This window comes from Thalia democratica, chromosome 3, assembly GCF_965202585.1.
Source record: "Thalia democratica chromosome 3, ktThaDemo2.hap1.1, whole genome shotgun sequence".
In the NCBI taxonomy this organism is placed as follows: Eukaryota; Metazoa; Chordata; class Thaliacea; order Salpida; family Salpidae; genus Thalia; species Thalia democratica.
In genome coordinates this window covers 50249052-50267691 of record NC_139167.1, presented here as the reverse complement: position 1 = coordinate 50267691, position 18640 = coordinate 50249052, and the positions used below count along the sequence as shown (strand labels likewise).

Below are 18640 nucleotides of genomic sequence, written 5' to 3'. Positions count from 1 at the left end.
TCTTATGGTTTTATCAGTTTTAAAATAGATTTGTTTTATAATGACCATTATAGCTTTTATTTTTGTCTTATATTGCCAAATGTAACCGAAAAAGCCAACATAAATCGAGTACTATTAACAAATAAACTTATTGGTAAAAAGTATGCTGAAAATCATAGTTTTTGTGCTTGACAAGAACAATTGCTATTAATACTTTGTATTAGTTATGTATGTGTTTTTAGTCGAATAAATCAGAATTTTTTTTTATTCAAAAGTATAAGAGTTAAGAGAACAGCTTAGTATACAAAAAAAATTTATACAGTTATTTGTAAAATATTAAAAAGTTATGCAAAAAAAAATTGAATACTAATTCTAAAAAGTAAAACTTTTTTTTTTCTTAGAAGCACAGATGTATTTACTTTTACAGTTTTACTTATTTGAAAAAATTGTTTTAAGTTCTAAACCTGAGTTTATTATTCTTTTTTTTTTAATTTAAACACACTAATTTTTTTATGATAAGTTATTATGAGTTAGTTATTTATTTAATTTAAGTTTGAAACATTAAAAGTTATTTTTTTTAACCATTGATGTAGTCTTTCTATACATCAGGTCAATAACTTTTGGTCGGTGTGTAACTTAAATTTTTGATATTTTTGAATAGTTGATGAAGAAAACTTTTAAGTGCTCATGTAAGTATTTTAACAATACGATGTACAATACAGTTATTTTTGGGCTGAATATTCTACACATGTGTCGCTGATTGGCTGATTTATTTTCATAGAGATAAAACTATCCAACCGTAAATTTTGATGCTTATATCATATTTTAAAGCCACAAGTTGTTACAAGTTAGCAAAAGACTTAATTTAAAATTCAAAAATCTGTTCTTAAATATTAAACCTTACTATTTTCAGAAATTTGTAAACAATTTAACTGTAATACATCTGTAGGATGAGAAAAAATTATTAAATAATAATTTAACTTAATAATAATTATTTAATTAGGATTATTTATTTTTACTGCTAATATAAGGTTATGAGTGGTGGGGTTCATTATTTTGGTTTAAAAATTCACAGTTATTACCTAGGATGAAGTTGCACCAATGTCAAGGTGAAATTATATTGAATTTAATGTCTTTCTAACCATCATTTTAGGCTTAAAATAAATGTTTTATGCTAACTATGTTTAGCCTGAAATATACTTTGTTTTAAACAAGAATTAAATACATAATGCACATAAATAAAATTTATTTATGACAAACTAAAGTATTCGATTGATTATGTTTTACAATATCATAATCAATATAAAAAATTGAAATAATTTAATTGCTTTATATTGTTTAATAAAAGCAATTATATATTTAAGTTTTATTAATTTATGATATATAACTCAATTTATGTACTTATAAATATAAATTTTTAGCCAAAAATTATAGTTAAGAATACAACAAATACAATATAACTTCAGTTAGATATTGGTGCAACATCATACTAGATAATTATCAAATTCACATTGGCTTTTATGTAATAAAATATATATAGGATTGCCACACACTAATGAGCTCAGAGAAATTTCAAATAATAGAAAATCTCAAGGAAACTCTGGAAATTTTTATTTTTTTTAAACTTTGGGAAACTCAAAGCAGTTTTAAGATTTTTAAGAAAACCTCAGGAAATTTTTTAAACAGTTTATTAAAAGTATTTAAGGATTTGAAAAAAACTCCAGGAAGGTTAAGGTTACCCAGAATATTTTGTGACTCAAAGAGTGGCAAACAAGTATATATTAGGATTTAATTTTTATTATTTCTTGAAGTATTAGCTTATAATATTTACAGTTATAGTTAGTTTTAATTAAGTTCAGGTTAAATGTATAAAATAAAGTTCACAGGGTAACTTAGGCCTCTGATTGTTTTTATAACTTTGTTTTGGATCTAAAACATTGTTTGAACAACAGATATCTAATTTGCCACAAGAACTTTTTGTTAAGGGTATAGGGGGTTAAAAGCCAATCACTTCCATGTTTTTGTTTATTTATATAACTATGATTCTTCCATTAAATAAACAAAAGGAAATTACAGTTGAGGCCAGGGGGTTGCATCCATGTAAGATACTAACTAAATTTTTAAAACATATATGTTTTATATTTAAAGGGTATCTTTAAGAAGTACGCATCCGTGTAAGGTACGCACAAATTTTTCAAAATATTTATCTATTACATTCAAAGAGTATCTTTAACAAGTATGCATCCGTGTAAGGTAAGAATAAACTTAGGGGCATAGGGGGGTTAAAACACTTTTTTTAGAAATAAATATTAGTTAAAGGTTAGTTAAAGGTCAGTTATTCATTAAGAAAAAGTGTAACCCCCTTTTAAAAATAAATTTAGGGGCATAGGGGAGTTAAAAAACTTTTTTCGCAATGTGATCTTGTTTTGTATAGTTTTTAATAAGCTACAAGTTGCTTTTTACAGACTTTAAAAATTCAAAATATTTTTTGAGATATAGCCGGTCAAATTCTGAGGCAACAATAGTTTCCATATTGGAGGCACAACTAAAAAAGCAAATAACTAGAATTCACTAAAGATATACCTCCAAGCATTTTTGAAATTACTATCACAAATTTTTAGGAAATGTTCCTTGCAATATTTAAAAATACTGGTGCAATTAATATTAAAATTATTAAAAAATATATATAAAAAATAAAACATTTTTTGTTTTTTTGTTATAAAATTTTTATTTTATTTTATTTTTTCAAAAGACTTTTCTAAACATTGCAAGGAACATTTTCTAAAAATTTGAGGTAGTTATCTCAAAAAACCTAGGAGAATATATATTCTTAGTGATTTCTAGTTATTTGCTGTTTTAGTTGTGCCTCCCATAAAGAACCTATTGTTGCCTCCGACTTTGACCGGTTATATCTCAAAGATTGTTTTGAATTTTTTAAATCTGTAAATAGCATCTTGTAGCTCAGTAAAAACTATATAAAATAAGATCACATTCTGAAAAAAGTGTTTTAACCCCCCTATGCCCTTAAATTTATCCTTATCTTACACGGATGCGTACTTCTTAAAGATACTCTTTGAATGTAATAGATAAATAATAATTGGCTTTTTATTTATTTTTTATAATTATATGTGGTTACTTACACAATTATATAAATAAATAAAAATATGGAAGTGGTGGGCTTTGAACTCTTACACAGGTGTTTACACTGCTTTAACTTTTCGTCCATGTTGTCTGTGGTAAAGCAGCACATTTTCCGTTTATTAATGTAAAAATTTTAACAACTTTTCAAAAGTTTTTGCATTGAATAATTCATTTATTCATAAATACTAATTCAATAAAAATATGATAACATAATTAATTATGTACCAATTTTGTTAACATAACAAAACAACTAAATTAACATTTAAATTAATTTAATCGTTATTTTTAATCAAGTATAATACTTGCTATTTAAAAAACTACAAAAAAACAAAACAAAATTATACGTTATACACACAACAAGTTAATACATAAAACAAACAAGATAATTGACTTACTTAAACTAAATAAAAGTAATAGTTACTTTAATTTAAACTGTTATGCCTAAGTATAAGCTTAATATTTTAACCTACAATTAATAAAGTTTTTTGAATCCTACGCCTACCCCTTACACTCATTTTATTTCTAAACTATATGGGTCTCATAAAATTTACTCCTTTATTAAACTAACTCTTAATTATTTTTAGAGTTTTGTTTTTCAATAATTTTAAAATTTTTTCAACTATACTTTTATGTTTATTTTCGCAAAAAAAAATTATTTTAAGTTTATATTAAAAACTTGCTTGAACATTTTTTTTACTATTTTTTGTTTATATGTGATAAAAATCTCGAATCAAGATGTTTTGTAAGCGTTTTGTGTTATTTTTTATTTAAAATTTTGTTTTATCTGAGTGTTTTCAATGAAAACAGCTTAAATACAAATGAAAAATATTTTTAAAAAAACAAAGAATTAATAAAATTCATTACTAAACGGGTTATCAACCAATGAGAATTTAAAATAAAGTTTTTGATTGTACGAACCTTGATTTAATTCCTTTGGTAAACCTGTTTTGACCATACATTTGATATTCTGTCATTTATGTATTAAAGGGTTATAAGTAGAATTCAAAATGTTTTTAAATTGTATTCTTGTCTCTTAAAACGTGAAATTTTATTTATACTTAATTTATCTATAAACTTCTCATCAAACCATATTTTAATAATATTTTGATATTTACATACAAAAAATTGATCTATATATGTCGTTTAAAAGACGTTTTATTGTTTATTTTATTTACAATATGTACTAAACACCATTGTTTTTATTAAAACTGATTAAGTTATAACGTTTTTAGGTTTTTTTATTTTTTCTGAGTTTTAACATAAAAATTTAATCACTATTGATTATTTTATATTTTTTTACACAAAAGTAGGTTTATTTTAATTGTTTATTCTAAAATTTACGTAAATTTGGTTTTTTATAGGTAATTTAAAAAAAATTATTAATACTTAGTGGTTTATAAAAAAACTAACTAAATTATTAAAAACAAAATGTTTCATGTTATGTTACTTAAATTAGTTATTTTTCAAGTTAACTTAGTTCATCTAAGTTTAAAATATTAGAGTTGTTTTAGATTTTTTATTAACAATATGTTTGCTTTTTTAATGTTATCGCGTCATTTTGTCCCTGGTTTTGTAAAAATTGAAAAAATTCAAAACTTTTTTATACTCACTAGCGCATTAAATTTTAAACAAACCAGCGACGCATTGGTGGAATATTCAGCAGGTTATTTTTACTTGCAAAATAATCATTTAAATCAAAATTTACAAAAAAAATAATGATTGTTCTTAATAATATTTTATTAAACACAATTTAGAAATCGACTTTCAAAAGCATAGTAAAAGACCCTAATGTACTGAAAGACATCACGAGCTACATATGATTTTTTTATTTTAAATATTTGGGTCTCCATAAATTATATTTTAAAAATTAAGAACTATGAATTTTTAATAAAAAAAAAAATAAAATCATCAAAAGCAAAAAAAAATTAAAAAAAAAACTTTAACTTAATTCATAAACTAAATAAAGGTGGAGTAAAAAAACCTGCCTAGTAAATCACTCTCAAGCGTTTATCTTAATGTAATTTAAAAAAAAGATAAATATGTAATATCAAATTATTTTTACAATTGTTAACATTTATATATACCTATAAAGTTGACTATATCGTTAAAATAATATGCAAAACTAGCAAATAAAAAACGTTTCAACTGTACAACATGTTAATTTCTTTTTGAAAACTAGAAATTACAAAAGTGTAAAAGTATTTTTTATTGCTGTTTTAATATAATTATCATATTTAAGAAAAATTTTATAGAGGCATTTTTGATATATGTATATTATCTATTTTTGTAAGTTTTCAAAAACTTTATTTTTCAAAATATAAAGAATTGCCTCTATCTCTATGGACCTTTCATTAAATCATCTAAAACTGTGTACAATGTCATTTTGTGATAATAGCACACAATTCCAATAACTCCAAGGTCGCTTCTTTTTGGTAGAATACAGTTTGCATTGAGTGGTTTTCGGAAAACCGAAAAAAGCTAGCATGAAATTGTCAACAAATCTTCCCAAACTTTCTAAGGGCATTCTTTTAGTATTTGCAAATTGTTAGAAATAGTTATCTGAAAACTCAAAGGTCGCCGTTTTTAAGAGCTCCCAAATAAACATGCATTATTTTAGCTGTTATGTAGTAATATAAAATCACCTGCAGTTCAAACTTTTTATAAAGAATTTTTTACGATAATATTCTAACACCTAGTCCAGTCTTTTAATTAGTTTGCACTTATTAATGGTTTACATTTTTAAATTTTAACCTTTTGTAATTGCAAGTCTCTCAGTAGTCAGTGTTTCATAACTTTTGGCATTATTAATGTTTATTTGATAATTTTTAGCAATTTTAGAATAGTTTCCGAATTTGCATATGTTTAATATTTTTGCTTCTAATTTAATTCGTATGGCTTTTAGCTGGTTAAAATATTGCAACCCTGTTTCAGAGTCAATATGTAAATAAAATTTTTTATTAAGCATTACCCATCGTGTACGAATTCTTACTTTTTGCAGTCCAACTTTTTTTTGATCTCTAACATTTCTAATTGTTTGAAATAGTTAAATAGTTTTCTTTACGGTTTATTGATTTCGTTTAATAGATATAATTTTACAAATAATTTGATATTTATTTATGTATTATTTTTAAAAAAAATATTTAATGTTGTAAAGTTTATTAGTCTCATTTTTCAAAGAGCTTTTCGTTTTAGAGTTTAAATTTTTCTTCTTTTTCATTTTTAGCTCACTATAATTTTGATTAAGTTTGGGTATGCAATTTGATGACCGAGAGGTCTTTTTGCTATCCAGGTCATAGAACCAAAAAATTTTTGAGAACTTTTTTTTTGTTTTTGTTCAATAAAGTAAACTAAACAAATAACAATCAAGTAACAAGGAAGTAACAATCAAGTAAGCCTCATATTTTAATTACTTTGTGTACTTTTTTGATCCCAGTAAGTTTAGTTTGTCAAAACATATGCACCATACATGCCTAAACTCCCATAATTAAAGACTTTTCTTCGTTACTGTACTATTTTTGTTGTATAAACTAACAGTTTACAATTTTCTGCCTAATGAAAGTTTTAGATTAGATATAAAATAAAAACTATTAGGTTGTTTCCCTCATTCAAAACATTTATGCAGCATGTTCAAGCAAGTTTTTACATAATATAAGAAACCATTAAAAAAAGTGAAAGATTACAACTATGAGCTGACTATGACCTTTTGGTCATCAAACTACACACCATTTGCTTGTAAACACTATTTTGAGCTGTTAAAGTTAGTTAAAGTTTTTTTTAATATAAATTTACCAAGTAATGAACTTGAGTTAAAAAAAGGTAAACACTCCTTCTTAACTACACCAAAACATTTATATAAATTTTAAGAGTCAAAAATTTTTTGTCTATAATAATATTACTGTGTCTACTTGTCTACTATTACACGACAAAAGTTATATATAAGATAAAAATAGTACCCTTAGTCCTGAATTTTAAAACCATGAGAAAAATTGTCATATGTTGTAAATGCAGTAACTTAGTCTGTTGAACATAAAAATGCTGATAGATAGTTTGAAAAACTTCAATTATTATCAATTAAAAAATATTATAATGAATAAGGTTTGAAAACTTCTTTAGACAAGTTTTTTACAACATATCACTTTTATTTAACAAAAAAAAAGCAGAATAATGAACTTATTTTCACAGTTAAACCCAAATTGAGCTTAACTAGAGTTAGAGACTTATTAATTAGTTTTTTTATTTTTGAAAAAATTTGGTACTTTCTAAAAACTTCCTAAAATATATTCATAAAATTAACTTATTTATTACAATTAAATATTGAAAATATTATATTATGAAGTTCATCTGTGTCTTGCTAAATCTTTTTTTGAATATTGGTAAGATGTTTGTGAACTATTACAAGTTTTTTTTCGAATTATTTTTTTGAGTAGACGGTGTGTTTCTTTCTTTAAAAAAATTTAATTTTTGAGTCTTATTTTTATATAATTAAAGCAATATTGGTAGAATTTCATTATTTGTCAGTACAAATGATTTTGATTTTTTTGTGGTTTCTTAAAGAAATTAAGGATCAGCTTGTTTTTTAAAATCATTACAAATTTTTTATTTTCTTTCTAAATAAGCATTTGGTTTTTGTAAGCTAAGTTTTACCAAAATCAAGGCATTAATTATAAAATTTCAGTACAAATGCTAGATAACTTATGAATTTCTAAAATAACTTTTTAAATCAATTTGTATCATTAAAAATAGATTTTTAAGTTATTTTCCTTTTAAATAAGCATGTGTACTTTGTAACACAACACTCTGAAAAAAGACCATTATTTTTTATGTCTTGGTTTCATCATGAATCAAATTCCAAAATATAAAATTTTGTGATATTTTTCCGGAATAATTTATTTTTTGTGATATTTTCCGGAATAATTTTCCGGAACTAACTAAATGTAAAAAAAAAATCTATTACTGATATGCAATGCAGTTACAACTATTATAATAAGTTTTGCTGTTTATTCTGGTTCTAAGGTAAACTGTGACTTGGTCAACAAAGACTAAGGAAAATATCAGTTTGAATCAGTTGAATCCAAGCAAATCAGTTTAAAAACATAAAGTTCTGTGAATATACTCTATTTTAAAAACTGTAAAAATCTTTAAATCTTTTATTATAATTATAAATGTCTCAAAACCAGACAATACCTTTTTATCTATTTTTTGAAAAGGTTTGTTTGATATTAAGGTCAACTTTTTAAGAAATTTTTTATACTGTTTACTCTTAAAAGTGTCTATCGAAAAATTCCACAAAAAGTTAAATAAACTACACAAGTCTATCAGCTTCACATATGAATTAGGTGGAAACGAACTTCCATTTTTGGACATTAATATCAAACTAAAGAGAGAGGAAATAACAACAAAGGTACATAAAAAAGAAATTGATACAGATGTCATTTTAAATTTTAGTGCAGTGGCACCAATTAAATGGAAAAGAGCTCTAATACTGTGGTTTGTAAACAGAGCGAGAGTTATAGTTTCTACGCATAACATTTACAAACAAGAAATCACAAGCTTAAAAGAAAAGTTCTTTAAGAATGGATATCCAAAGAAATTTGTTGATGACATAATTGAAAGATCTCTTGATATTAATAAAGACTGCACTAAACAAAAACTAAGTAACTCAGACTTCAAAAATGTTGTAAAGGTACCTTATATTGGAAAACCTAGTATCGAGTATAAAAAGAAACTAGAAAAGCTTCTAAACAACTACATCGAAGAATTCAAAGTAATTTTTACCACAACAAAAGTAAGCAATTACTTTAGTAATAAAGATAAGACACCCCATGAATTAAAATCAAACGTGGTCTATGAGTACAAATGCTCTTATGATAAGAGTATCCAATATATTGGATTCACTTCACGACCATTAGTAGAAAGAATTAAAGAACATTTAAAGGGCAAAACATCGGTATCGGACCATATTAGCAATTGTAATGTTTGTAAAAATGAAAAAATAACTGCTAATAATTTTGGAATTTTGAAAGAATGTAGAAATAAATTTGAGACCCTAATAAGTGAAGCTCTACTAATTAAACGCTATAATCCAACTTTAAATAAACAATTAATTAAACCGGGTATTACCCATACATTAAGAATTTTTGATTAGTTTGATATATATTAGTGTAACAATTTGTTAGTACTTATGTAAAATGTTTTTTTTGTATTAGAGTTTATAATCTTAATTTATAAAATTTTTTATATAATGTATCACTTAGAAATTTTTTTTGTATACTTAGTTGTTTATCACTAATTTTATTTATTTTTGCACAGTAATTTGTTGATAATGACTTATTGAAAGTCGAAACGTCGTCATGCGAATAAATTTTAAACGTAGAATGTGTTTCTTACTGAATTGGTATCTTTTAATTTTGTTTTCTCTTTAACACTATACATTTATGCTGACAACACTTCAGCTTATTTTTATTAAAAGGTCTTACTATTTCCTTTTAATCCATTTCTATAGGTTGTTCTTTGTTTTGATTTTCTAGATCTTTTAATTTTTATCTTAAAATATGACAAAACCACTGTATTAATCTTCAAAAGTTTTTTGTAAACTAGGTTGATTTACAAACTTATTTTTCTAATTAGTTCTTTGTATGCACTATTCTCTTGAGTATGCTTTTTGAAAACAGCTAAAAGTCACGTACTTAACAAGAAATGCTTTTCTAAAAGTAATGTCTTAGAAAATTTTGTTTTGAACACATAGTTTTTGGCTCAAAAGTGATACTCAACAGTAAAAAATTTAAAAAGAGCCTAATCAAGAGGAAGATTACTGTGCTTGCTTTTTTTGTTTAAACTTTTTTTTTTTTCTATTTTTTAAATTTAAAGATAGTTGTCAATTTAAGTTATAAATAAACACCTTTTTTTAAATTAGCTACTTGTTTTTTCTAAATAGGTTTGAGCTAGGCTTCCATTTTTAATTTAATTTATGAATTTTCTGGTATAATAAACTGTACTGCTTATTAATACATATTTCATAGAGTTTTTTGTTTACTAGCCTTCATTTTACACAGAGTAAATAGGTATTATAAATAAAACATGGTTTTAGAAAGTGTTTTACCAGAGAATGAAATACCAAATATTTCATTTTCAAATTACATGATAGAGATGCTTAAGAAAGATGAAGGCTCAATAGCATATGTGAGTCATTAAGTTCTTTTAAATTCACGTAAAACACTTAAATTTTTATCATTTTATCCTAAACAGCTTCTTTAAAAATTAAAAAATATTTTTTGTTCTTACTTTAAATTAAAGTATTTAATAATAGTTTTCAATTGTTTTTTTTTCATTAATTTTTTTTAGAGAATAAAATAACACACAGACACAAATTAGAAAAACAGTTGGCATTTATTTTCAAAGATTAATTAAAAAAAAATTAGAATTTTGGTTTTGAAGCTTTTTAAAAATACTAAAGATATTTGTTTTTGTAGGTTGAAGTTGCTTCAAACACAAAGTTTACATGTGCAGAAGTAATTGAAAAAATTAAACAACTAGCAAGCGCATTAACCAAAAGTGGTCTAAAAAAACAAGAAGTAGTAGCAGTCTGCATTGGAAATTCAGTTTACTATCCAGTTATAATTTTAGCTGTAAATGCTTGCAATGCAACTATGTCACCCTGTAATCCAAATTACACTGAATGTGAGTGTTTTTTATTATAACATCAAAGGAAATTAATATCTATTTATATAATATATCAGCTTAATCAAAACTTTTTGAACTTAAAAGCTAATTCTTAGAAACATTGACTTTGAACTTTAAAATCCTATAAGCTTAACACATTACTAATTAATTCTATAATTTAAACTACATAAAAACGTAAGTTTTTGAATTCGTTTAGTATAAATTTTGTGTTTTTCTTGGCTTGTTCTATTTGTATTGTTGCATATCTTTAAAATTTTTATTGATTATTTATATTTTGTCTATGTAGTTTACTATTTACCTACACTGATTTAAAATATACTATTTTTATTTAAAGCAGAACTTGTTAAACAATTCAAATTGTGCCAACCTTCATATATAATCACTGACTTCAACCAAATGGACAAAATTCAAAAAGTTGCAAGCCAAGTGAAATCAGTTAAAGTATGTATTTATAACACTCATTTTGCTTAGTTAAATATACTTACTTGAACGTATTAAATATTTTATTTTTATAGGAAGTTTTTACTTTGAAGAAAAAGCATAGGTTTTCTAAAACAACAGTTGTAGATATGATCAAAAATGACAATGGTGAAGGTTCATAAAATTTATGTATTTCTTTTTTGTTTAAGTTTCTATTTTGAGTAAAGAACTGTGTGTTAAAAAGTATAAAGTTTTAAAAACATCTAAACTTCCAGTAGTTTAAAAGCTTTAGAAAATATAAAAAAACTAAATGATATAAAAAATAAGCATTTAGTAAGTTTTTTTTGTAATTGATTTAAATCAAACAACGTTTTTTGAAAATAACACAAATATAAACCTAAATTTTTATCTGTGTGTATACTGTTGCAATGACAAATAATCTTTTAAATAGATTCTAATGAGATTAAAAACAATTATAGTTTTAAATTTAAGTGTAAAATATAACCAACAACAAACAGAAAACACAATGAATCTCAGAATATAACAAAATGGCTTAACCAAATGATAAAAGGCATAATCAATTTTTTGTTTATATAACTTTGATTTGTTAATATTAACAAAAATAGCTTCAGTTCTTAATTTAAAACTCAAGTATATTTTCTTAGTATACTAAAACTTTAAGTACAGCTACTTTGAATGCAATAAATAAATTATCAATACGTGAATATTTGATAAAGAATCCTTTCTGTTTCTTTATAAAGTTTTATGTCATTTATTTTATTTGAGATTTTTTGTGATTTTCATTTGTTGACTATTCGTTTGCACCTTAATAAATAATAACGAACACTTATGGTTTTATTAGAAACTGTATAAGTTTTTTTTTTATGTTTCATTGAAATTGTATACACAATTCAAACTAATGAAAGTTGTAGTACTATAGTTGTGTAATAATAAACAATCATTTTTTAATCAGCTTATATGAAACAATATTTTATTTTTAAGAGGTTAAGATATATGTATGACTAGAAGTATTAAATTTATACAGACTATAATAAAGACATTCAAGTTAATCCAGAAGAAGATGTTGCAATGTTACCATATTCAAGTGGTACAACAGGACTTCCAAAAGGAGTTATGCTAACTCATAAGAATTGTGTTACTTTGAATGCCATGTGCCAGTAAGTATACTTGTAGTATAATTGATAGAATGTTTTAAACGTACGCTGATTTTTTAAATAAATATAGTGCACATTGTTGCTTGTGTTGATCATTATAATTTGATTTCCCCAAAAACTTACATTTATTAATTTTTGTAAAAATTTGTTATCTGTTTTCAATTTAGTAGTTTTTAAGCGGAAACAATTTTTTTATAAATAAATTGGTACAAATGATTAGGATGAATACTATGCAGGTAGTATGCCTTTTTAAAAAAAGAATGTGACAGCGTGTGATAAATTGTACAATAAAAATATAATTTGTTTTAATATCAAATTGAAAGCTTTTAAACTATTGAAAGATCTCTTTTTTAGTGTTTTTGTTTTAAGAATTGAGTTAGTTTTTTTTATCAATGGTTTTTTAACTAATTTTTATTTTAAATAAACTAATAAAGTAAACCTAGACTAAATATATGCTAAATTTTTTTATCAGTTTTTTATTTGTTATTAATTTCTTCATCAGTTTATAAGTACAATCAAGAATATGTATTTTATTTTAGCTTTTAAGATATGAAATATTTTTTAATATTGCAGATAAAACTAACTACCTATTTGTAAAACTTAAGACTAAAAGAATAAAAATTTATCAAAAATTATTACTGTGAAATCTCATAATTTTAATTTCGTTTGTTTGCCTTTTTTTGTTTATTTTTTGTTTTTCACTTTTTTAGATATAAATTTGAAGATAAGAAGTTAGCAAATAGTTCTAATTATATATATTTTTTGTTTTAAGCTTAATGAGTAAGTATTAAAAACTACTCAAAATATTTATTATATTTAATTTATTTAGCATAAAAATCCAACATACTTTCTTATATGATAGTATTTCATAAATACTTATTTACATTGTCAGAAAATTTTACTGTTTTTACAATTTAACATCTTTATTCAAACTATACATTAAAAAAATTCTATTGCGTTATACTAGATTTGAATTTTCAAATCAAAGCTAATTAATAAAGAAATATAATTTAGTAGTTAAGTAAAGAAATATATTTCGTAAATAAGATTCTTGAATTATACGTTCAATTTATCATAGGTAATATGTATTCTATTTGAATAAGTTTACTTATATAAGCACTGACGAGGTCTTTGACCGAAACTTAGTTTGCATAATAAAGTCTTGAAAGAATAAAATATATAGATAATGTTTAAGTATTCAACCTGTTTTTAGTCTATAGCTTTGATTTAATATGAATAAAAACAAAAAAAAAGTAAAGTTTTTTTTATATATGCTTGTTTAACGAAATGCATAACAAAATATATTTTTCATTTTTTTAAGGGTTATAAAACTAAGATACATTTTTCAGTTTAGAATTCAAAATAGCTTGAAATTTTATTCTAACCTTATATTGCTCAGCTTTTTTTTTAGTTTAAGTCATGTTAGAGTAGCTAATAACATTATAAAACTATTCAGAAATAAATAACAATGATAAAATAAAAACATGATAAATTTTTGAAGATCGCAAAAACATTACATACTTATGAACTTAAAAAATCTTTATTATAGTTGATTTTAAATAAAGTTTTTGTCTTAGCTAATTTATTATTCTTGAACTGTTGATACTTTTTGTTGTTTTATCTTTAGAACATGATTATTAATTTATTTTAACAAATTATTCAAAAACTGTTCAGAATAGGACCACCGGAAACGGGAGTGCACTGCCACGTGTTGCCCCTCTTCCATGCTTACGGCCTCCTCTACATGTTCCTGCTCATCGGTGAGATGCCCTTCGTCATCATGGATAGGTTTCGTATTAGGGAGTTTTGTCTCGCCGTTGAAAAGTACAAGGTAAGATAAACTATATTCAGTTGTTTTTAAGTACACTACTACACTATAGAATACATTGAAAAGATTTTTCTATAAATTAAGTTATAGATGTAATATATTAATCTTACCTCTTTTAAAACATTTTTTTCATTTTTTACAGATTACCTCACTAGGTGGGGTACCATCCGTTTTAACTGCGTTGAGCAAGAGCACCCTAGTGAACGAATATGATCTTTCTTCCTTGAAGTTTGTTAGTAGCGGGGCTGCAGCCCTGTCTCCTGAAGTTCAAAAGAATACCCAAGACAAAATGAACGTACAAGTTGCGCAAGGTTTTTTTATTTAAAATAGTGAGCAAAACAAATCGAATGAAATTTTAATCCTTTTGTAAATTAAACTTATACAAAAGGTTCTAATAATGTAGAGTAAAATTTATTATAACTCACCTTAATTAATTTTTGTTGTACAACGATGACTATTTGTATTTCTTAAAAACCTTTTTCGTATATGCTTACAGATTTTTGGGTGTATTTATATATTTTCATAATTCATTTTTTTCATAAAGATTTTTCGATAGGTTATGACAGGGTTGCCACTTTACCTGGAAACCTGGAAAAACCTTGAAAAACCTGGAATTCGACAATTTAGGCAAAAATAATCTGGAAAAACCTGGAATTTGAGAAATTTTGAAAAACACCTGGAAAAACCTGGAATTTTGATCGAAAAACCTGGAATTTTTAATAATTTTAACATTTTCAGTACTAAAATTTCAATTTGACACAAAAAATCTATCATATAAATGAATTTTTTTTGACATGATAAAAAAAATTTTTATTAAAAAACAAATTTAAAGTAACTTTACAGCATCTTTTAAATGTTTTTGTACTATTTAACACAGTTTCTTTTATAGAAATTAATTTAATACTAAAAATAGACCCAAAAATGTTTACTTTTAAAAACCTGGAAGAAATTTGGAAAACCTGGAAAAAATTTGGAAAAAATGAGTGGCACCCTGGTTATGATAATAAAAATTAATATCACCATTATTATTTAAATAGCAGACGATAAAAAACTTAACTTTTTTTTTGCTAACAAAAAATAGTTAAACTTAAGGAAGAGAACACTAACAACAGCTTTGATCAATAAATACGAAAAGTAAAACATTATTTATTAACAAATTTATATTAAGCAGTTCATTAAATCTCAACATTATTTTAATCTATATAAAGGTTGGGGATTGACAGAATGTACAGTCATAGCAACTTCAAAAATCCCGGGATGTCCGATTGGATCCGTTGGGTTACTAATGCCCCACACGAAATTAAAAGTTTGAATTGTTTTAATTTCAAGCTTCTTAAAAATAAAGTTCTCAAACACTGCTTGCTTTTTAGTATTTATTGAAATATAGTTTTATTATTATTTTGCATTTGAAAAGTAAGAAAATCATCAATGAAAACATGCTTACAAAATTAATTTTTGTTGACATTTATAGAACAAACCTAGAAATTTTTGGTTTAAAAAATTTATATCTATTTTAACAATTTATCTTCTACTTTTGGTAAAAAATATATTGCAAGTTGAAAATTTTAAAACCAAATTATTAATTACAACCACTGACCTTATAAGAAGGGGTACAAAATATCACTCTTAATTTTTCAAAAAGATTGTAGAATACTATTCAATAAAGTAATTTTATTTCTCGCAAAATAATAGGTAAAACTACTTAAAAATTTTGTTTTACCTCTATGTTTTCTCTATACATTTAAATAGTATAGATTTTTTTTTTGTATTTAAGATTTCAATAGATTTAGCACTGTATTTTTATTTACGAAATTATAAAAGGTAGTTATAGTTTCCTATATTTTTTAGTTAATTTTTTTTAATTCATTTCCGTAACCATTGATTGCTTTTTTTATCTAGAAAACTAAAGGTTTAAAATGTTTTATATTTCAGTAGGAGGTTAAAAAATGTAAAAAGGATGAAATTCTTTAATTTTTTATAAAATGTTTATTAGTAGTAAAACTTAAAAAGATTAAAGTTCTTATTTTTAAAAAGTGGTTTATCAAATAATTCCTTTTTGATACAAGGTGTTTCGAAATATTATAAAAAGAGGTTTTAGGTTTTTATAAACAAATTATAAGAAATCCATTAGGTAAAATAATGATCATTAAACAAAAAAGATAATAAATTTTGTTGCACCAGTGAGGTTAAGTAAATATCATCAACATGTTATCTCCACTTATAAGTTAATATTTAACTATTGATGTAATAAATATTTACAAGAGATTTAAACTTATAAACTTTTTTTATATTGTTTTTAAAAGGTCGTCGACCCAAAAACAAACAAGGAGCTTGGCTCTAATAAAAGTGGAGAAATTTGCGTTACTGGTCCGCAGGTTTTTTATATATTAATTGTTTTCATTCTAAAATTTTTTAATTACAATTTCGCATATACTTTCGTTAAAACGTAAGATGTACAGTACTCAACTATTACTAAATTTGGTTTACCAAAATTTAAAGTATGTAAAGATATTAAAAGTTTAGTATTTTAAACCGGTGAAATAATTTTTTTTTCGTAATTCTCTTTAAGATATTTTTATTTTTGAGCCAAATAACATGTAAAACAATATATGACACAAAACAAGTAAATTTAAACTGTTAGTATTATACTACTTTTATTTAATTTGTTATTTAAAATTAAATACGACAGGTGATGAAAGGCTACTTTGAAAACCCGGAAAAGAACTTAGAAGCGTTTGACGAGCAAGGATGGTTCAGAACAGGAGACATCGGTTACTACACCGAAGAAGGCTTCATATTCCTTGTTGACAGGCTAAAAGAACTCATAAAGTACAAAGGATTTCAGGTACGTTTGAGTTGGGTGCACGACTGTTCAAACTCGGTCAATTTATAATTTGATAACTCAAATTCTTAAAAAAATTAAGAGGCCATATCTCAAAAAGTGTTAGATAAAAAAACGATTGCAAATTTATAAATTGCCTACAAGGACTTTGTTTGATGAATTAAAAGTAATTTTTGAGATACGGGTAAAGTAAGCTTTAGAACATAAATTTTTAGTAATTTTAAAAGCTGTCTTTTATTATCTATTTTTCTTGTAATTGTTTTTTACTATTTTAATCTTTTAACTAGATGTGCACCCGTTTTTGTTTTTCGTTTTTTTCAAAAGTATATTAATTTTTGAGATATTACCATTTAAATATTTTTTTTACAATTTTAATTGTCGGAATTTGAATTGTCATGTAACTGTTTACATTATAAAATTTATCGAGCCTTTACACTATTGACATAATTGCAGGTTCCACCGGCAGAGTTGGAAGGCGTTATAGTTGCACATGAGGGGGTTTCTGACTGCGGAGTGGTTGGAGTTGCTGATTTCAATTGTGGGGAATTACCCAGAGCTTATGTAGTGAGGAGTGATGAAAGTTTGACTGAAGAGGAGCTTCACAGCTACGTCAATGGTAGGAAAAGTTTATTAGTTTAAACTTGGAACAATTTCAAGTACACTAGTATACATGTTATGGGTTTTGAAATAGGAATATTATTAATTTGTTTGATTTGAAAATTAGTTAGCATTTGAATAATTGTGTTTGCTTACTGAAATAAAATGTTTTTGCTAAAATTTGTTATTCAAACTTTCAAGTTGTAATCTTCAATATTCCTAAACAAGCTAGTTAGTTTTATTTGTTATTCCACTTTTTGTTGATATGAGCGCGTGTTTTATAAACTATACATTTTTTTACTATATAGAAACTTTATAAGCTTCTTAAAAAACCTTTGTCTTTCTATTTAAAATAATTGAAATTTACAATTTGACTTATATTCATCAAAATGAAATTTACTTGACCTCATGTTAAATGATAAATTGAAAATAAAGTAATAATGATATTTTCTAACAGAAAGAGTAATCAGTTACAAGCGTTTACGGGGAGGAATTAAGTTTGTTGATAAAATTCCAAGAAACCCAACTGGAAAGATACTAAGGAGAGAGTTGAAGGTTCTTGCAAATAAATCAAAACTGTGAGGATACCATTCCAATCCATTAAAATTTCATATGTCCATTTTCAAAATTACAGCCATAAAAAATACTTAGTTATGTGTTTTATCTAGTTCCTTCAGAGCTGTTTTATAAGTTTTCAACTTTTGTGTAAGACTTTGAAAATATTTAGTTTTAGTTTTTTTTTTAATTCCCAGTAAATTTTCTTAATGTTTGTTATTTGTTGTGTAATATAATTTATATCATTACTAATTATTATATTAGTAACTAAAATTAGTATTATATTACTAATTTTTATTTTGCTGTTACGAAATACTATGCATTTATGTTAAAACATATATTTAGATCATAACAATTATGTTAAGATTTATACTTTAACCTTTTGCTACTTTTGAATCGTAATACCATCTGTAAACTTTTTGT

The 18640-nt window shown here is 24.3% G+C and overlaps 1 protein-coding gene across 1 annotated transcript; it reads left to right on the top strand.

Annotated features, from left to right (window-relative positions):
• The first annotated feature begins 10173 nt into the window (after window positions 1–10173).
• LOC145831502 (uncharacterized) lies at window positions 10174–18288 on the top strand. Its single transcript, XM_082938779.1, has 12 exons — window positions 10174–10299; window positions 10590–10797; window positions 11135–11241; window positions 11316–11394; window positions 12266–12398; window positions 14070–14226; window positions 14366–14534; window positions 15432–15529; window positions 16527–16598; window positions 16913–17068; window positions 17519–17681; window positions 18120–18288. The coding sequence occupies exons 1-12, from the start codon at window positions 10198–10200 to the stop codon at window positions 18242–18244; spliced, it is 1569 nt and encodes a 522-aa protein (XP_082794905.1). The 5' UTR covers window positions 10174–10197; the 3' UTR covers window positions 18245–18288.
• Window positions 18289–18640: the final 352 nt, after the last annotated feature.